Source organism: Pteropus medius, unplaced genomic scaffold, assembly GCF_902729225.1.
Source record: "Pteropus medius unplaced genomic scaffold, Ma_sr-lr_union100, whole genome shotgun sequence".
Lineage (NCBI taxonomy): Eukaryota > Metazoa > Chordata > Mammalia > Chiroptera > Pteropodidae > Pteropus > Pteropus medius.
The window spans coordinates 4,020,105-4,041,592 of record NW_024347862.1 but is presented as its reverse complement, the minus strand read 5'-3'; the positions used below and the strand labels follow the sequence as shown (position 1 = coordinate 4,041,592).

The following is a 21,488-nucleotide window of genomic DNA, read 5'->3' as shown; positions in this document are numbered from 1 at the left end:
ACATGTATTTGTTATTATACTATCATACAGAGTATTTTCACTGCCTTAAAAATCCTCTATGCTCCACCTATTTATGCTTTCTTTCCCATGCCAACCTCAAAAGCACAACTAAAGTGTTAACAGCTCCCACACAAATCCTGCTCCTCGTTCTTTCTTGTCTGAAATTGATTTTCTTGGTTCTCTTTAAATATTATACATTTTCGTAAAAGCTTAATTTGAATTCCTACCATCTCTATGAATCCCTTCCTATTTTATCACTCTTTTTCCAGCTCACTCTCTCTCTTCTGCAGACCTATCATTACTTTGCACTACAGCTATTAAATAAGGCCTTTGAAGGCAGAAACATACTTCAAGCTTTACGGGATATCTACAACCTATCCCCCTGCAGTACCTAGCACAGTTCCTTATAGAACATCTGCATTCAAAAAAAGAAAATATTTGTCATAGCTAAAGATGCATATGTTGGTGTCTCTAAACACTGACTCGTAGTTAACAAAATATCTTGGATTATTCTATAGAGATGAAGGGATGGAGCAATGTAATGATCATTTATAACAAGATTCTCTGAAAAGTCTCCATTTTTGAATATTACTTTAAATCTACTTTCATAAATCATAAACGCCACTTAGTTTGCAAAGCTAGTGGTAATTTAAGGGGCCTACTTTTTAAAAGCAAATTTGGTCAAGGAGATGTTTTTGATTATTATTCTAAAATCTAGATAAATGTTTAATATAATAAAAATTTAAAAAATAGTTGTAAAGGCTTAGAAAGATAAGATAGAAACCAACTTTAGTAGAACTCGAGATAGTACAGAAAGGGATAGGTTTTATTTATCAATGCAGTGATAAATAAACATTTAAAAAGAGGAATTTCAAAAACACAAAAATGGAGATAGAAAAAAATATACTCAAAGTACTTACAAGGAAGGGTTATAGAAACTTTGGAAACCATTCCTAGACCACATGCTTCTAAAAAAGAAAACAACAATAAATAACCCAGCCCTTGACATTCAGGTGGTCCAGAAGTACGGATACATCCTAAATCAAAGCTTAGGAGCAAAATTTTCCTAAACTCATTTTATCATGATGTATATTCTCAGGTATGTTACAAAGGAAGTATAACCCACAAAAAACCTGTATTTTTAGCTGAGGTGCAAAGGACAGAAAAAGATAGGAGGCCATATTCTCTTTATTTCTCCTTTTCCACACCTTGATCCCCGAAAGAAAAGCAGTGAATCAGCAAAATGTAGACAAATCAAGACAATGTGGATCTGAGAGAGGACTGTGATTTGTCAGCGGGTGCATCTTCATTAGTCACCTTTATGCACTAGGCAAACACGGTAATGTGTCCTCTTGTTACACCCTCATTCAGGGCAGGTCCTCCAGTTTTCTGAAGACTCCGGCCCAGTCCTATAGCTGACACTGCTGCCAACACACAGAGTGAAGGGTAGCCCTGGCAGAACTTGGTCCTTCCATCTAATCCATGACTCATTTGTAACAGAACCATCTGTATGGAGCCACTCAATACTAATTCGAGTTGCACATTAAACATCATGCCAGAACATCAAGTCTGGGAGCTATATCTGAAGCAGGTTTTGAGAGATCAGCATCCTCATCACTTCATTGCTACCTGCAAGAGGGAATAAGAATGAAAGATTTAGTAGCAGCAAGTCTGAGAGCTCAGTAAAGCTCTGACCAGGGTGCTCTGAGCCTAGCTCAGGGTAGTCACGGCTGTAAACTACAATTGTTGCTTTTACTCCTGTGAGGGAAGAGGTTATCACAGACTTCCCTCCAAAGTAGAGAAAAATGTTAGAAACCGAGGAATAAATTTATTAACAAACAAAAACAAAAACAAAACAAAAAACCTCTCCTGATGGTAAAAATACTTATGTTCGGGAAAAAAAAACAAAAAAACATAAAATAGTATATACAGTATACCTACAAAGGCATAGAAAAAGACCAAAAGTGGATATTTTTGGACTTAAATATAAAAGGAGTCCAACGTATTAATTCTAGATGTAGAAACATGAGTGACTTTTTAAAAAATCTTTCCTATATTTTGTAAGTTCTCAACAATAAATATACCAATCTTTGATAATCAGAAAACACAATTTTAAAAGAACAAACAAAAACATTTTCTCTGAAAAAGGGGGTCAGTTGCTTGCTTCATTTTTATAATGGCCTTAATACAAAGAGAAATATGAACCCCCATGAGGAATGAATGATCACGCATCTCAAATAAAACCAAATCTAAAATTTTAGCTTTATCCAATAACAAAATCCATGAGGAAACAAAGTGATAAAGATCAGCACCTGAATATTCTAGGAGTGGATGATGATGTAGCCTGAAATAAACATATCCGGTTTCTCCCATTTATTGTAACAGGGTTACAAGACAGTTACAATGAAGGTGAAGTTTCCTACATTCATAATGTTGGGTCAAAAAGTAATTGCAGGACTAGTAGGAGGAATAAGACTATAGTGAATTTAATTTGAGCACTAGCAATTGAGCTCATAAATATACTTCAGGGAGGAGGTTTGCAGCAGAAAGCAGAGACTAACCTTTAGAAGCCTGTGATTTGGATATAACAACAGAGCAGTGAGTCTCAGAGTGTGGTTCTCAGACAAGCAGCAGCAGAGATGCAAATTCCTAGGCCCACCCAAGACCCCCTAAGTCAGAAACTCTGGGGATTGGGGCCCAAGAATGTTTTCACAGGCTCTCCAATTGATTCAGATGCATGCTCAGCTTTGTGAAGCATGCTTTGAAAGCAGCAAGGAGGCCACTGCTCATAGGCCTCTTCTATGCTCCATGAAAGCAGCCCCACAACATTTCACTGAAAGTCACTTAGACAAGCCTTTGCTCTTTCGGCTTGTCTTACAGTGTAACAGCCTCGGCTACGCTAGCTGGAACAACGGTCATGTAATTTTGAGACTTACACACTGGTGTGGAGAGTAGAGAAAGCCATGCTCTGAGCATGACTCCAATAGCTTACACATTTCCCAGCCTGAATGTCTGTGATTACCAAGAAGATACCCATATACGGATGATTTATTTTACTGAAAAATCCATTAGCGATATTGACAGAGATATCTTTTGGACCATCTGGTTGATAATCAATTTGTAGAGGCAGTGGTGATCAAATTGGTCACATTTGCCCTGTAAATTACTGTACAGAAGTTTTGAGATTCCGATTACTTTATAGCAAGTATTTTATAACAATAGAGAATAATTGCTGCTGTAGCTTCCAAAATGTTTTTTCATATATTATCTCAGTTTGAGCCTTTCCTAAGATTTATGAAGAAAAAGAGCAGAAGTGGAATGAATCAATGACTTACCCACATGATAAAGCAGAGCCTCCTGACTGAGGTTTGTGCTCTTTGTATGGCACCAATGCAGGCCCTTCCAAGACAGTGTCAGGAGGAGTGAGGAAGGAGGATGTCAAAGACAGACAGGGCCTGGTGGAACCCTGAAAGCCAGACAGTCTGGGGATAGACAAGCTGGGGAAAAGTGGTGATCCTGTAACTGTTCTAAAAGAGAGAATAACCTCTGGAAATTTTTACCTTCAATGATCTGATGGACCCTGGAGTCCCGTACATACTGCTGAACAGCATAGTCCTTCAGGTAGCCGTAGCCTCCATGCATCTGTAAGGCCTGGTTGCAGATCTGCAGGGAAACAGGGATTAAGATCTTGAATTCTAGGAAGACTAGAACAAGTGGTTTCTCTTTTCTCATCCCAGCCCCTAATCTGGCAGCCTCCTGTAAACTAATATGAGAAAGAAAAGCCTACAGATAACTAGCCAAGCCAAAAGACAGGCTCCATGTTCTCTGTACTCAGAGACAAGCAGAGTTCACCTGAACTTGTCAGTTCTCACCAGACAGGCAACACAGAAACTGCTGCCTTTCTGGCTCATTATCTAAGGGGAAAAGCTACCTGCAAACACCAGGGCTGAGATTCTATGAAGTTAAGATGCCATCTAGGGGCCACGCAGCCTCAATGTGGAAACATTTTGTCCCTGACACTGGAAACATGGTAGGTCTCAACTAAACACAAATGACAATGACAGAATGAAGTGTGTAATGGCATGAAACAGGTAAATGGCCAGCTATGAGAGCTCCCATGCACGCCTCTCATGAGTTAACTTATATCCTTAAGCCCCAAGGCAATCCCTGCAGCATCCCAGTTGACTGATGGCTCTCAACATCCCTGGATATAGCAGCTGCTCCCTGTTTGCCCAGGAGATACATCACTTACGGCAAAACATTCATCTGTAGCAAAGAGCTTGGCCATAGAGCACAGGGCCACTGCATTTTCCTGCTCCTCCTGCAGAGCCACCGCTGCACTGCGGATAATCAGTCGTGAGGCCACCAGCCTTGTTGCCATATCAGCCAATTTGAATTGCAGGTACTACAGCAATAGGGCAGAAGAGAACCAGACAAGATAGGCTTAGAGTAGCACCTGATCTGGGGCCCCCTGTAAGACATCTTTAATGAGATAGCTTTTTTAAGTGACTCCAATCTTTAAAGCTTCCTGCCTCTTCTACAGAGGAAACACACTGCCTTATAAGTTCTAAGTCTACTTCACTTGCCCTGCACTTCATTGAATATTATTACCTTTGGAAAAACATTAGTGATAGAGCACAAGTTCTGGCTAAGATGGGAGCAGAACTCCACACTCTCCTGGACAATGTGGGTCTCGTGCAAAGAGTGGGAAGCAAAATGCAGAGACACCAGAGCAGTTACCTGGTTACTGGCCAGAGGCGCTCCAAACTGCTTCCGGGTATTGAGGTAATCTCGGGTGAGGATGACTGAAGCATGAGCAGCCCCCAGAGAGCAGGAAGCTAGAAAGGAAGAGTGCCAACACTTCAACTGAGCTGGAAGTACAGTGCTGCCTGCCCCTGCCTGCTGCCCTCCCTGCTGTATCCCTTCGTGTTCTCACCAATATTGATCCTCCCTCCGTTCAGTCCTTTCATGGCAATGATGAAGCCCTGCCCTTCATTCCCAATTCTGTTGGCCACAGGGACAGCACAGTCTTCAAAGATAACGGCTCGGGTTGGCTGAGAGTTCCACCCCACCTGGCAAAAATTAAGGACTGTATGGCTGCCCCATTATTCATTCACCACTCAGGGTGGTGTTCTTTTTTGATGAAAGCCTGTGAATTACAGGTTCCATTAACCTTGAGATTCAGACCCTTTAGAACTAAAATGAGAAATAAAAGCTCAGTCAGACTTAAATCTCTCTCAACTATGACAGATTTCTTTTTTCAGCCGAACATTTTTTAACATATTAAGAGCATCTACTTTCTAATGTCTACTCTTCCAGATTAACCTACTCACAAACACTTCTCACAATTTCTTTTAGGATTGGGGCAGGACTGTCCTCACTTTGGTGCCCCATGAGTACATTGTTTTATAAAAAACAGACAATATAAGAATTATTTGGATTACCTCTCCTTACATGAAGACAACATAAGGATTATTACTAACAATAGCCATACTTCTTTCAAAAGCTTAGTGTTCCTCTAGGATGTCATGAGTAACATTCACTGTGTTGGCAATACCTAAGTCAATCATTTAACTGCAGAGAGATCCAGCTCACAAAAGCCAATTATGCACATCTTTTCCTAACATGGCTTTCAGTGACATCACATAGGTGGCTTGAAATCAGCCATAGTGGGAGTATTTATTCCATACAAAACTGGCAAACACTACTGGCAAACTATGAGGATTTTTTTGGGTTCTGTTTTCCCCAAAAAGCTGACTTACCAAGACATCCTTGAATATATGTCACAAGCCCAGAGAAAATTTTGAATACTTGAGATGTAGTCCATGTTATGCAAATTAACCAGCTATACTCTTCATCTTTGGCCAAATCACTTGGCTTTTTTGTGGCTTCTGTTTTCTCCTATACAAGGGAGTTGTACTAGAAAGTCAGCAGAGTCACTTTCTTCAAATAAAATCTTATTTAGAGGTTTCATATATAAAAAGATTAAGGCTCTCACTACTTGACTCTTTCATCTGCTCTTCCAGGTACTTTCCAAGGCTTCAAAGAACTTTGAGGTTTAATGATAACAGATTTTAAAATCACAAGACTATATAAAATCTCTCAGTTCCCTATACTTCTGAAAACACTACTGTCTTCACATCACCATCACTTCCTTACATAAAAACATTCAATAGCTCCTTTTTGTTAGAAAGATAAACTTTATTCCTCAGCCTTTTATTTAAGGTCTTCAAAAATGTGTCCAATCCTTCTTTCTCAGCCTTTTCTTTGTCACTTGTAAGTATGCTCCACTCCAGTCAAGCTGGTCAACATAATGTGCTTCTAGGTATTTAAATACATATTTTTGCTTATTCTGCTTCCTCCACCGGGAATACTCCCCAACCCCAATCTCCATCAGTCTAGCTTAAATGAAGCCTCCTAAGGCCTTCCCAGTCAGTCTCTTGAGCTGATAGTGATCTTATTTTCTTTCAGGCTCCCACAGTCTCACCACCAATCTGAAACCTTCCAATACTGTGGTTTTAATTTGCATTCTCTGATGATTAGTGACGTTGAGCATCTTTTCATATGTCTATGGCCATCTGTACATATGTACTCTTTGGAATAGCGGCTATTCGGTCTTTTGTCCTTTTTTTATTCTTTGCTTTTTTGGTGTTGAGTAGTATGAGTTCTTCATAAATTTTGGATATTAATCCCTTATCAGATGCATCACTGGCAAATATCTTCTCCCATCCAGGAGGCTGTCTTTTCATTTTGTTGTTTTCCTCTGCTGTGTGAAGATTTTTGTTTGATTGATTCTCATTTATTTCTTGTTTTCCTTTCCCGGGAAGATATATCAGAAAGAATATTACTAAGAGCCACGTCAGACAGTTTACCGCCTATGTTTTCTTCTAGAAGTTTTATGGTTTGGGGCCTTATATTTAAGTCTTTAATCCATTTTGAGTTTGTTCTTGTATATGGTGTAAGAAGGTGGTCCAGTTTCATATTTTTTTTACATGTTATCTGTCCATTTTCCCAACACCATTTGTTGAAGAGACTGTCTGTACCCCACTGTATATTCTTGCCTCCTTTGTAATAGATTAAATGACCATATAGGTGTGGGCTTATTTCTGGGCTCTCCATTCTGTTCCATTGACATGTGTCTGTTCTTACACCAGCAGGTATCGTGAGACCTCAAACTTTGTTCTTCTTTCTCAAGATTATTGTGGCTATTTGGGTTTTCCTGTGGTTCCATATAAATTTTAGAATTATTAGTTCTAGTTCTGTGAAAAATGGCATTGGTATTTTGATAAGGACTGCATTAAGTTTATAGATTGCTTTGGGTAGTATGGACATTATAATGATGTTAATTCTTCCTATTCATGAACATGGTATATGATCCCATTTATTTGTATCTTCTTCAGTTTCTTCAATGTTTTATAATCTTCTGAGTACAGGTCTTTTGCTTCCTTTGTCAAATTTATTCCTAGTGTTTATTTTTGGATGTAATTGTAAATGGGATTGTTTTAATTTCTTTTTTTGATAGTTCATTATTGGTGCATAAAATCTTAATATTATTAATTTTGTATCCTGTTACTTTACTGAAGTCATTTATCAGTTTGAATAGTTGGGGTTTTTTTGGTGAGATCTTTAGGGTTCTCTAAGTGCAGTATCATGTCATCTGCAAATAATGTTTTCCTTCTTCCTTCCAATTTGGATGACTTTTTTCTTTTTCTTGTCTGAATGCTGTCGCTGGGATTTCCATTACAGTGTTGAATAAAAATGGTGAAAGTAGGCATTGTCTTTTCCTGATATTAAGAAAAACGCTTTTAGCTTTCTGCCATTATGTTAGCTGTGTGTTTGTCACATATGATCTTTAATATGTTGAGGTATGTTCCTTCTATTCTTACTTTATTGAGAGTTTTTATCCTAAATGGATGCTGGATTTTGTCAAACACTTTTTCTGCATTTATTGATATGAGTTTTTATCTTTCAAGCTGTTAATATGATGTCACAATAATTGATTTGTGGATATCGAAATAATCTTGTATCTCAGGAATAAATACCACTTGATTGCAGTATATGACCTTCTTAATGTATTGCTGAATTTGGCTTGCTAATATTTTGTTGAAGATTTTTACATCCACTTTCATCAGGGTTATTGGTCTATAATTTTTTTTGTAATGTCTTTGTCTGGTTTTAGAATCAGCGTAATGGTGGCCTCATAGAATGAGCTTGGGAGCCTTCCCTCCTCTTGAAGTTTTAGAAGTAGTTTCAGAATAATAAGTATTAATTCTTCTTTGAATGTTTGATAAAATTCATCTGTGAAGCCCTCTGGTCTAGGACTTTGTTTGTTGGGAGTTTTTTTGGTTATGATTTGATTTCACCAGTAGTAATCAGTCGTTTCATATTTTCAGTTTCTTCTTGACTCAGTCTTGGAAAACTGTATGTTTCTAGGAATGTATCCATTTCTTCCAAATTGTCCAATTTGTTGGCATATAAATGTTAGTAGTATTTTCTTATAATCCTTTGTATTTCTGTGGAGTCAGCTGTCACTTCTTTCATTTCTGATTTTATTTGGGTTCTCTCTTTTTCTTGATGAGTCTCATTAAAGGTTTATCAATTTCATTTATCTTTTCAAAGAAGTAGCTCTCGGTTTCATTGATCTTTTGTATTTTTTTTTTTTTGGACTCTATTTTATATATTTCTGTTGTGATTTTTATTATTTCCTTTCTTCTACTCATTTTGGATTTTGTTGTTCTTTTTCTAGTTCCTTTAAGGCATAAAGTTAGATTGTTTCTTTGAGATTTTTCTTGTTTCTTGAGGTAGGCCTGTATTGCTATGAATTTCCCTTAGGACTGCTCTTGCTGTGTCCCATAGATTTGAGGTCATTGTTTTAATTTTGTCTCAAGGTATCTTTGATTTTTACTTTGATCTCATTATTAACCCATTCATTGTTTAGTAGCATGTTATGTAGCCTGCATGTGTTCGTGTAATTTTCATTTTTTTTTTCTTGTAATTGATTTCTGGTTTCATATCATTGTGATTGGAGAAGATGTATGATAGGTTTTATGGCCCAGCATGTGGTCTATCTTGGAAAATGTTCCGTGTACACTTAAGAATATATATTCTGCTGCTTTGGGGTGTAATGCTCTAAAAATATAAATTAAATCCATCTGGTTTAACGCATGATTTAAGGTTGCTGTTTCCTTAGTGATTTTTGATCTGTCCAACGGTGTCAATGGGGTGTTAAAGTTCCCTACTATGACTATATTACTGATTTCTCCCTTAAAGTTCCCTACTATGACTGTATTACTGATTTCTCCCTTTATGTAGGTCGAAAGTTGACTTATTTAGGTGCCCCTATGTTGGATGCATAAATGTTTACTAAGGTTATGCCCTCTTGTTGGATTGAATCCTTTATCATTATAATGTCCTTCTTTGTCTCTAATAGCTTTTGTTTTAAAGTCTATTTTGTCTGATATAAGTATAGGTATTCCAGCTTTTTTTTCATTTCCATTTGTGTGAAATATCTTTCTCCATCCCTTTCCTTTCAGTCTGCATATGTCTTCCGATCGGAAGTGGGTCTCCTATAGACAGCATATGTATGCATGAGTCTTATTTTCTTATCCATTCAGCTACCCTATGTCTTTACATTGTAGCATTTAATCCATATACATTTAAAGTGATTATTGATAGGTACATAGTTACTGTCAATTTATTATTCATATTTATGTTCTTTTTTTTTCTTCCCCTTCTTCTTAAAGAAGTCCCTTCAACATTTCTTGTAACACTGGCTTGGTTGTGGTGAATTCCTTAGCTTTTTCCTGTCCGGGAAGCTCTTTATCATACCTTCAATTTTAATTGGTAGCCTTGCTGGGTATAGCTGTCTTGGTTATAAGTCCTTTCTTTTCATCACTTTGAATATTTCTTGTGAATCACTCTGGATTGCATAGTTTCTCTTGAGAAATCAGCTGACATTCTTAATGGAGTACTCTTGTAAGTAGCTGCCTTTCTTTTGCTGGATTTTAGGATTCTGTTTTTATGCTTTGTCATTTTAATTATGATGTGTCTTGATGTGGGTCTGTATGGGTTCATTTGTTTGGGACTCTGCGATTCCTGGGGTTGCATGTCTATTTCTTTTGCCAGCTTAGGGAAGTTTTCCGTCATTTCTTCTAATAGGTTTTCAATTCCTTGCTCTCTTTCTCTTCTCTTTCTGGTACCCCTATGACGCAAATGTTGTTATAATTGATATTGTGTCAGAGGTCCCTTAAACTATCATCATTTTTTAAAATTATTTTTTCTGTTCTAATTGGGTGTTTTCCACTACCTTGTCTTTCAAATCGCTGATTCGATCCTCTTCTTGATCTAATCTACTGTTGATTCCTTCTAGTATATTCTTCATTTCAGTTATTGTATTCTTCATTTCTGACTGGTTCTTTTTTATGGTTTCTATGCCCCTTTTTGTGCTTACTATCTCTTTGTTGACATTCTCACTGAGCTCATCTATTCTTCCCCTAAGTTCACTGAGCATCCTTACAATGAGTGTTTTGAACTCTGTATTGGGTAAGTTGCTTGCCTCCATTTCACTTAGTTATTTTTCTGGAATTTTCTCCTGTTCTTTCATTTATGACATGTTTGTTTCCTCATTTTGGCTCCCTCTGTGTTCATTTCTATGTATTAGGTAGATCTGATACATATCCCAGTCTTAGCCAGGTGGCCTAATGTAGTAGGTATCCTGTGTGGCCCAGTGGCACAGTCTCCCTAGTCACATGGGTCAGGTGCTTTAGCAGTATCTCTTGTGTGGGTTATGTGTGCCCTTCTGTTGTAGTTGAGCCTTATTTATTTGCATGTCAGTGGGTGGGATCAACGCATACACTAACTGGCTGTGAGGACTGGCCATAAACACGGTGTATAAGCTATTATGTGGGGGCTGACCCCACAAAGTGGGATTTGCCCCAGCGGGCTGATGTTCCTGTTGATACCACCCCTTGGGTTCACTGCTTGTGGGGCAAATCAGGCAGTGCTCTGCTGTGGTCTGACGACAGCCTCTGGATGTGGTGGTTCTGTACTTCCTTGGGAGGGGCTCCCTTGTAAGCCAAAGTCAGCTGCTGTCTGTGACCGGCCCAAGGCTACCTGGTAGGAATTACAAAGCTATCTGTGGTTGGTGGCTGTCTGTATTTGACCTGTAGGCACATGCGAGAGGCCAGACAATGAACTGAGGCTGAATGTTTCCAGTACCAGATCTGCAGCAACTCAGCAAAAGACCTAGGGCACCCCAAAGCCTGAGGCTATCTTCCAGCTGCCCATAAGGCTCAGCAGTTGAAAGAGCCTCGCATGGTACATAAATTGGAAGGGGCAAGGTCCTAGGGAATTACCAGGGTGGGGCAAGTAGTATTCCCCACGTTAGTTCAGATTCAGACTTGGTGCCAATGTCAAGCCTATGGCCACTTTCAAAAAAAGTCTGAGATCATACCAAGGAAAGCTGCTGCCCACCCTGGGCCCACAAACTCTTGATATTTATTCAAGAACTATTGCAGCTCAGGACAGAGCTCCTTGCTTGCCACCAAAAATATCTCCTAAGGTTTGTGAGTTGAAGCCTGTTGACTGCTGTTGAAGGAGCTTCCTGCTGAGAGCATGGTATGGGACTCGCCCAGCCACAAAATTTCCACTGGCAATTTGTGGTGGGGTGTGGTGGGGTTTGAGGGAGTCATTGGAATAGAGTTAGCAGAGCTCATTAGGTCAATGCAGATTTAGATTTGGCTGTGTTGGGGTTGGGCTCAATACAGGCAAGATGGCGCCTGCCAACAAATTGCACAGGAAGAGGGCTCAACATAGGAATAATGATGGCTAGTGCTCCAGCCCTGAAGCCACATAACTCAGTCTTTCCTTGTATGTCTCTGGCACCTCCCAAGCTGCTGTCCCTCCATCTGAGCCCAAGGTAAGTGCCTGTGAGTGAGTCTGTGTGTGGGCTTTTTAAGGGGACATCTGGGTTTCCAATGTCTCACCCAGATGGTCACATTCTCCACTGATTTTTATAGCCAGATTTTGTGGGGACTCCTCCTCTTGGCACTGGAACTGTGGGCTTGCGAGCCCTGGGGTGGAGTTGGGGCCCTTCGCTTCTCCGGGAAGACATCTACAGCCGAGATACCCCCCGCAATGTTCTACTATGCGTGTGAGTGTGGGACCAGCCCATTTTGCGTCTCTGCCCCTCCTAGCAGTTTGGATATGACCTCTTCTTTATATCCGTAGTTATAGAAGTTCTGTTCAGCTAGTCTCTAGATGATTCTCCAGGTTGACTGTTCTATGATTTAGTTGTAATTTTAATGCAGTCATGGGAAGAGGCAAGTAGGTTTTTTTTCTACTCTGCCATTTTGACTGGAACCTCTATTATTAGTCTTGTCTTATGTCTCACGTGTTATTTTCATACTCTCTTCTAAGAGGCCTCACTTCCACCCATCCCAGGAGAAAACTCATTCTTCTATACGAAACTTTTTAACAACTAAATCTAAGATAAAGCAAGTCCTTATTACTTTCTCATAAAGTCAATGCACAGTTGGTGGTGTAAAGCTCTCAGCTATATAATGTGTTAAATATGCCAAGTCAAAGCACATGCTTGCAGAAAAGAGGGCCATAGAGCAAGGAAAGAAAAAGGCCAGCTGCTGAAGTTATCAGAACAGCCAAATCAACCACGAGGATCGGTGGATGACTTTTCACACTGAATCTTAATCTACAAGGCCCTACTTACCTCTCCAACTTCATCTCTTACGATTCTCTTCTTTGCTCACTACCCTTGGGCCATACTGAACTACTTTTTGGTTCTTCAAATAGGCTAACCTTATTCCCATCTCAAGCCCTCAGTATCTACTGCTGTCTCTGCCCAGAATTCTCACAGTTGGCTCCTTCTAACTTCAGATGTCATCTAAAATATTGTGCCCTTACTGATTTAATCTGTATCTAAAGAAACTCTCCTCAATCAGTGTCCTTTGATATTGTTTTATTTCCTCTCTAGCAATGAGCTAGTTAGGAAGGTATCTTTTTTCTTCATGTGTGTATTGTCTGTCCCTACTTACTAAAGTGTAAATTCCATGAGGGCAGAGCATGTCTGTCTTGTTCACTGCCCTATTACTTAGAAGAGTGCCTGGCACCCAGGGGGCACTCACCAGCTGTTGAATGAATGAAAGACATCCTTCCGAATTCCCTTACATTAAAAATATATAAAGCAAAACTAATAATTAAAACTGAAAATAAACAAAAAGGAAAGAAAATATATATGCTTAAAAGTGAGAGGAGAGAAACAGAAAATGAAGAAAAGATACACTTTTAGCTTATGAAACTTATTTGCAATTTTTCTCCAGGCACAAATTTTGGTAGCTTTGGTATTCTGTCAATAGATAGCACAAATATCGCGGTGGATGCTACCTATGTGTGTTGAAATAATCATCATATCAAACACCTGAATCAGTTAACTGGGTCCTGTAAAATTATGTGTCAGAGTCCATAGTTGGTCTGTGCTTTATAATCCAAAGATCAAGAAATTCTATAGCTATATATCTTATATATCATAGCATGTCTTACATAGGTAAGATGGCATATGTCTTATAATCTTAAATAAGGCTGGGAGTAACTTTCGTATCCCGCCAGGGGTTAGCATAAAGCCTTGCACACAGTAGGTATCTAGTAAATATCTGCTATACTACAAAACAAGCATTACAACTCTTAACTCTTTGGCAGGTACAAATGATCAGGAAGAGTTATATAAGGAAAATTGGAAACTCTAGGAGCTATGAGAAGAGAAATGTATTTCATTACCTGACTTCTCCCCCGAAGTTCTAACTGTAACAGTACATATGGGAGACAGATGACTGTTCTTGTCATTTGACGTAACAAACCTGAATGGGTCTTACCCTTATCACTAGCTACAGTTACATAATCACAGTTCTGCTGTTCATTGCCTCAATATGAGATGTCTTAATCCTAGGAATGTCTTCTCAAAGCATCCAGGGAAACACTCTCCTTTCATATTCCTGAAATACAACCATCTCCCAAAGAGCTTTACTTAAAGAAGAAAAGTGGCCCATATTCCTATAATTTCTGAGACTTCTAATGAACATCAGATCTTCTATAAGTATTTCTTCCTGGGATAATAGAGTGCACTAAAATAAAACGCTGGATAAGAAATACAGGTCAAAAGTGGAAGCAGGAGAAAAGACAGAGAAATCACTTCCACTGAAACAACAGGCAGCTTGTGGATCTTAATGGCAAACTCTGCCACTTTAGTCAGTGTCCTAGGGTTTTATTAACGATACTCTATTTTATATGTTACTGTCAAAATCCTACTAGAAGCAACTGTCACCAAGACAAATTAGAAAGTACGTGAACCTATTTCCTGAAATAGAGCAGAGCTTGGTCCGGCAGGTGGCAGTCTCATAACTTGAATTGCTCCCTGTCAATAGCCACTTACCTTTTTTTCCTTCTTGCCAAAGCTGAGGCCAGGTGTCCCCTTCTCAACAATTATACAAGAGATGCCTTTGTGGCCCGGTCCTCCCGTTCGGCACATTACTATGTAGATATCTGATTCACCTGCACCACTGATGAAGGCCTGTGGGATTGCAGAGGAGGTATACAGGGACCAGGGAATGCATGAGTTCTCTGAGCCTACCACCTGGGAAAATACTTAGGGTCCCCACAACTATAGGACACTAAGAGGTATAACGGCAGAGAGAAACTAAGGAGGGGTAAAAAGAACCTGCAGTGACTGAGGAATTAGGGATCTAGCTGATGAGACTATAAAAAAGATAGACAAAAATGAACAAAATTATATGGAATCAGATCAAGAGATAAAAATAGTGAAGGTGAATAAAGGAAATGGGTCAGAAAAATCTTATGGGAATATTAACTTGCAGATAGCAAGGATCCAGGTGATATCAGCAGGAAGATGGAAACAATCTTGAAGTTGTTCTGAGAGGAGAGCAAACTGGTACCTTGGAGCCATTGAGGATGTAATGATCTCCTTGTTGTTTAGCTGAGGTCAAAAGGGAGGCAGCATTGCTCCCACTCCCTAAGGCAGGGATCAGAGGGGAAAGAGACAGGGTGAGGGGGAAAGTCAATAAAGTTAAGGAAGCCCTTGCATGCTTGCATCTCCTAGAGAACTTTCCCTTAAAACAAACAGCTCAGAGTTTGATACTTTAAAATCGGACAGCCAAAGGGACTCTTTGCACTTGGTAAAAATTACGTATAGCAATCAGACCATTTTCCATCTCTCATCACATTAGCTTACAGTGAATCCTCTACACAGAGCCTGAAGAAACTCTGCCCTAGAGGCCTCTTAGTCATCTGTTAGTTACTCTACAACAAAAACATCTTGGTAAACAACTGTTATTTGTATCAATGGGCTAAGGAGTTCTCAGTGACTTCACTTGAGTGACGTTTCAACTGGCAGTATGGCAAACCCACCTGGCTCAGTGAGGCAGTAGGAAGCAAACTTCTTCATAGTACAGAGTGGTGGGCAAAATCTGTGCCTCTGTTCTTCATTTCCAAAGGTATCAATCATCCAGACACACATGCTGACAGGTATAGCAAAAAGAAAAGGCATTCACAGAGATTAAGATGGAAAAGAAAAGGAAGTTTGAGTGGGGAATGGGTGGGGAAAGGGAACAAAGGCAGAAAAGTAGAAACAGAAGAGTGTGGAGGGAAATGTCACAATTGAGATGATTCAACTTTAAAGGAAAGGCCTGGATTAGAACATTATTCCTAGGACACACATCACCCAGAGACAACCAGGGCCAAGGTATTTCTCACTTGGATGTTCATGCTACTGCTAGTTAGGTTAACTGACCTTCCTAAAAATCAAAGAGTTTTATGTACTTTCCCAAATTCCTGAAAGTTTCATATTTGGGTCAAGGAAAAAGGAGACTGGGCTCTGACCACTCTACTGGAGTGTCTGGTACCACTCAATCTAGGATTTGGGAGGAGGCAGGCAGACCTGGTTATCTGGGCAACATATAAGATGACAGATTCAAGTCCAACAGGCAGCAGCAGACCTAGTGTGAACTTTTAACAGTCTAGTTCTTCAAAGGTGATCAGCCTGAAAAGATAAATCTTTGGTCCCTTTTATCTGAAATTTCCCAGTCAACCCACGTGAATATTTTGTTGCACTTTACAAGTTTGGACACTCACTTGTGGATGCTTATATAGGCTGTGGTGCTGGTGCAGCCTGTAGCCAAAGCTTCAAAGATAATAGAGGTATCGAGCCGTGACAGTCCAGACCCACCTACATCAGTTCGTACATAGACCCCACCAAAGCCTAGCTGGGCTGCCTTCTGCATCATTTCCACTGGGAACAGTTCCTGTGTACAAAAGAGAGCAGGGTCACCAATAAGTGATTCACAGATGGACTTTTCTTTGGAGGGCAAAACGAGGGATTAAGATGTTTGCATTTGAGAGTGCAGGGATTCTTTTAATATGTCATCTAACAGTGGTATCACTTAAAATGCATTTTATAAGGACTGGTTTTCTGGCATTAAAGTTTCTTTTTATTATCAACACGACCACTTTGGTTTTTGGAGTGGTCTAAATCTTTATATATTAAAAACAAAACAAAAACCAAAACAAAACAAAAAACCCCAAAAAACAAAACAAAAACCAGATATCTTCAAGATAATGAAAATACCTTTTAGGAAAGGAATCACACCATTACCAGTACTCTCATTTGTAACTAGAAAATAAACATTGAACAATTAGGATAAAGAGATGAAGATAATTATGGCACTTGTTGGGGAATCTAGCCACAAGGAAAATTCTTACCTTCTGGTCCCACTCTGCCATATTTGGAGCCATCTCCTGAGCAGCAAAGTTAAAAGCTACTTTCTGAAATGCTTTCTGTTCTTCATTTAGTCCCATGGAAGCTATGGGCAAGATTGCACACATTCAGTTCCAGAACAGAGGTCCAGGAAGTGTACCACCACCAAGTACCGTGAAGACGGGACAGTGGACTTATTATAGCATTTCCCATACACAGTACTACCTTTAACATCCAGAGAATAACATCACCCACCATTGGTTTCTTTGATATATCATCACCTTTTTCCTTCTTCCTTCACTTCCAAATGGATTGGCTGACTTTATTTACCTCCTAGTTATTCTTTCAATAATCTAGCTCTTTCTCTTCATAAACACACATTAAAAAATAATAAACACACATTGACACTCAAATTATGGTAAACATTCTTTTCCTTTAGGATGTCCTACCTTTTCTATATTGGTATCCTGGGAAAATCCCGTCCTATCTGTGTATATCTGTCTATAGTTGTCTATTGGCACCAACATTCATTTCAAAAAAACAGTATGAAAGGAAGATACATTTACTTTGTCTTACCTTTCAAATTAAGGAAAAGAGCCTATCATAAGGCCATGCATTTGGCAAGTCTTAGACATTCACTGATAACTATGATGAGGAAAACCTTCTAATATTAAAAACATGGTTAAGTCCTTACTAAATCTTTTTCACCCCATGGACTCAGAATTCTTAGAACGTTTTCTATCAGTCTTGTAAATTTGGGTAATTCCTTCACTTCTAGGTAAGATACTTAAAAGCTAAAGACAATGACTTAAGTGAGCAATACCAACAGGAAGGTAGTACAGCTTCACTGGGAGAAGTTTCCCTAGAGCCTTAAACATCTTGTAAAAGATTATACTGTAAAAGTGTTTTATCGGAGGTAATAAATACTCTTTAAGAGGAAGATATCTACATAAAACAGTGACTATTCAATTAACATCATTACTTTACAAATTTTCTTTAATCGGTTCCCTTAAGGACATTTTTCAAAAACTGCATAGAGTGAGATAGGACTGAACTGGGAAAAAGAGCTTTAAGTCATCTAGCGAGTTAAGTAAGGCCTAAAATATGCTTCATGTTTTGGAAGGTGACATGGACTTTCAGCTAGAGGCAGGCAAAGCTCCTGTGCAAAACTTCAACCTGGTGGGCATAGTGTAGAGAATTTAAAAAAGATAGAATCACAAATCCTGGGAGCCAGAACACTACAGTAGGATCAGAAACCTGCACAGGGTGAATCCGACTTACATTGTTCATATTTATTTCTCTTTTGTTGTTTCTTAGCACTGCCATTTTGAAAGGATCACCTGCCTCAAGTGTGCCAGGAAAAAAAAAAGGAGTGCATGCCTATACTTAAAGGCACAGTGAAGCCCTAAAGTAGTGGTGGTTGTAAAAATGTAAGGAGGAACGAGAAAATGCAGGGCTCTGTATTACTTTTAATGTTAAAAATTTGGTCATTCTGGGGTGATGCTAAAGAGCACTAAGAAAAGACTATGGGTCCACTCTCGACAATATATTTCAGTGCCTAGAACTGACGCACAGGCCTTCCAACAGAGAATAAGTTCAGGTGGCAGAGTCTGTTTCTCTGGGGCAGATCTGGGCATCTTCTATGTGAGACAGGAGAAAGCAGTCTGTATCAGGACTTCATATAGATGGAAAACTCAGAAATGAATAGTTGTGAAGATTAAAGATTAGGCTACCTCGAAGAGCCCAGAGCAGAAACCTTTTGTTGGGTGTTACTCTCAGGAAGATTGTTAGAGATAACAATTCATGGTTCCCTGAGTAGGAGTCAGGTCATCTATTTGCACAATCCTGCAGAAATGCTCCTGCAGAACAAAGTTCCAAGACCATTCACGAAAGAATATTTGACTGTCCACTGTGGAGCAGTGCTGAAGTTACAAAGATGAATATGGTGCATTTACACAAAGGATGACACAAATGGTAAAAATGCAGACACCTTATGTATAAATAGAAGTGCTACAGAATTTCGGTCCCAGCGAGAGCTCAATGTTTACAGTTATTACTATTATTATTATTTGACAGAGTAAAACAAGTAGTTCAAGGAAAAAAGAAATAGATTTGAATTGCATCCTAAGTAAATAACAGAAAATACATGTCTGCACATCATGTGTATAAGTAAATGCAACATAATTACATTTTTTAAAGTTAGGTAATAAACAGTCAATTTTAGTTAAGGGAATGCTAACAAAAGGAAAGCATTACTTGGAAGAAAAAAGTAAAAAAAAGGCAAGTTATAAAGCAAATCATATACAAGAAAGCCTGGTTACTAAGTAAAAATACCTAAGTTCCCAGAAAACATACACTATAAAAAAAATTAATAAATAAAATAAAACAAAAGCCAGGCCTCGTGAAGTTTGCTTGGAGCTACTGGGTGAGTTTAAGAAACCAACGCCCACACACCCCCACACACAGTAAAGCTAAATAGAAAAAGGGCCTAAATGAGATAAGGAAAGCCTTCACCTGATAGCAACTCAAATGTAAGCAAGAAGTGAACACATACAGCCACAGGAGGATCAGCAACCTGCACAGGGTGAATCAGACTTATACCGTACACAAAAAACTCCAAATAAGAATGTCAAAAAGCATCCAAAATAGTAACCTAACTAGAGAATCAATAGTTCTTCTTAGAATTCTGGGGATGCTTGAGAAGTTGTAGCAAATTGTAGTGAAAGAGCACTGTATGAGGAATGTCATTTGAGCTCTGGTTCTGAAACTATAAATTGTATAATTTTCAGTGTCAGGTATGTCTGTAAACCTCACTTGTCCTGTTGTAAAATGAGGGGGCGCCACTAGATATTGAGTAAATTTCCTCATTGGTAAAATGATACTAATACCAGTAAAATATGGAAATTACATGTAATAAATATGTAATACATTAAAATAGAAAATTATAATTCTCCTAAAATTATTTTTCACATTAGAATATACAGTGAAACAATCAGAAATATTTGTTGATCACTTCCATTAATTTTAATACGTAGGATGATGTAATTGAAAAGACAATTTCATTTTACTATTTAAAAGATAATTTCTTTTAAAAACATGAAAAAGCATCTCATTGGCTGAAGTTACACCACTAGCTGCTGGAAATATTCATATTTAACCTATTTATTACCAGAATAACTCCTTATCTGCTTTGGTATCAACAAGGGTGACCCTGTTTACCAAATTCTAAGTGCTAGATAGAACAGGGCAACATCTTGTGAAGGTGATATTGAGAAGAAACAGTATTCCATACCTTAGTGCACTTTATAGATCTAAATGTTAATCTAAGGGATACATAGACTATTCTGCTATAAAGAAGAGTCATTTATTTAAAATTTTAAAAAAATGTTTCAGAAGAAAAAGGTCATTAGGTGCTTGACAGAGTCACAAAGTGGCTAGTTATTCCCTAGTCAGCCTAGGTCCTCACCACCTTTATTCGAATCTTAATTATTTCTCTGGTTCCTGAAGACATTCAGGTCTGTAAACTCTGGTAATTTCCCCATTTGTGATAATATATTTTTTTCCTTTGGGAATTTCAACAGTAAAAGTGTTTTATAGGTATAGGTTCTAAGTTACAAAATCTAAATATGTGAGCAAATCTTGTTATTACCTGGAGCTTTTGTTCATTTACCACTATCAGCACCAGGCCTTCACATTCTTACTGCCTTTATGACATACTGTTATGAATTAAATAAACAACAAAAACAACCGCCACAAGTTTCTGCACCTAAGCATTCACTCCTTATCTGAAAGCAGGGATAGTAACAGAATGTACCTCAGAGTTGTGAGAATAAAAGTAAAACCCTTTATTCTTATGTAAGTTTACTTATGAAACATGATCTTAAGAGACTGATAATATAAATTAAGTTTAAGGAAGATTTGAACAATAAACTTATAGCATCAGCAACGAGGATTAAGCTGCAAAGTATTTTCATATCAAAATTTAGCCACAGAGGGCTCTTTGCGATAGAGGACACATTTCAGGCGAGAAACTCTCAAGTTCCTCTCGACGGGTGCGGTGGGCAGAAGGGTGGAAAGGGCTCAAGAACCAGTGAAAGGCCTGGAGCACACGTTTCACAAGCCGAGTCTGGGGGTGGGGGAGTAGCAGACGAGGCCCAGAGGCGCAACAGAGATCCGAGAGAGGTCGGCCGAGAAGGCTACCCAAGTAGACAGGATGAAATGACGACCCAGGGGTGACGACCGTGCCTACTGCCTGGGGATGACTGGCCGGCATGGCGAACAGGGCCGAGGATGACCGCCCGGGGGATAGGCAGGCAGGGGGTGATGGCAGTGCGGACCTCCCGAGGGTGACAGCGCGCCCCGGGAGCGTGGGAACCACGGCCCCCGCCCGGGTCCCTAACACCTGCACCCTCGGGCTAGCCTTACGATCGATGCAGGAGACCAAGTTCCGGTGGCCGCTCTTGGAGACCTGGAAACTTCTGTGCAGGAAGGAGAGCTGCGCTCGGAGCCGCCAGCAACCCTTTCGCAACATCGCAGCTACTCCTGCTACTGCCAAGGTCTGACAGCGAATCACTTCTACCTTCTTCGCCTAGTCCAGAGCCTGTGGCCCTAGATGCTATATCCCTGCCCCGTGCCCCACACTGCACTTCGACTTTGTACTGCTGAAGGCGGCACCCACTGCGCCGGATTTCCGGAGTCCCGTGCAAGGGGC

At 39.4% G+C, this 21,488-nt stretch overlaps 1 protein-coding gene across 2 annotated transcripts; it reads right to left on the bottom strand.

Annotated features, from left to right (window-relative positions):
- Positions 1-799: 799 nt before the first annotated feature.
- On the bottom strand, positions 800-21,483 carry ACAD8 (acyl-CoA dehydrogenase family member 8). Of its 2 annotated transcripts, XM_039878871.1 has the most exons (11): positions 21,203-21,482; positions 16,783-16,883; positions 16,156-16,325; positions 15,433-15,542; positions 14,961-15,037; positions 14,441-14,578; positions 4,937-5,072; positions 4,741-4,838; positions 4,253-4,405; positions 3,561-3,663; positions 800-1,629 (listed from the first exon to the last, which is right to left on the bottom strand). In XM_039878871.1, the coding sequence occupies exons 1-11, from the start codon at positions 21,306-21,308 to the stop codon at positions 1,577-1,579; spliced, it is 1,245 nt and encodes a 414-aa protein (XP_039734805.1). In that variant the 5' UTR covers positions 21,309-21,482; the 3' UTR covers positions 800-1,576. The 2 variants fall into 2 exon arrangements, with proteins under 2 accessions (XP_039734805.1, XP_039734806.1); XM_039878872.1 differs by lacking the exons at positions 4,741-4,838; positions 4,937-5,072 and having other exon boundaries at positions 21,203-21,483.
- Positions 21,484-21,488: the final 5 nt, after the last annotated feature.

Bases quoted from the DNA above. Each gene is read 5' to 3' on its own strand.
- ACAD8 (XM_039878871.1), bottom strand. From the start codon at position 21,308: ATGTTGCGAAAGGGTTGCTGGCGGCTCCGAGCGCAGCTCTCCTTCCTG. The intron at 15,038-15,432 runs GTGGGTTTGCCA...TCCCTGCCTTAG, and splicing joins CTACTGCCTCACTGAGCCAG to GGAGTGGGAGCAATGCTGCC. The intron at 14,579-14,960 runs GTACCAGTTTGC...GCAATCCCACAG, and splicing joins ACATCCTCAATGGCTCCAAG to GCCTTCATCAGTGGTGCAGG.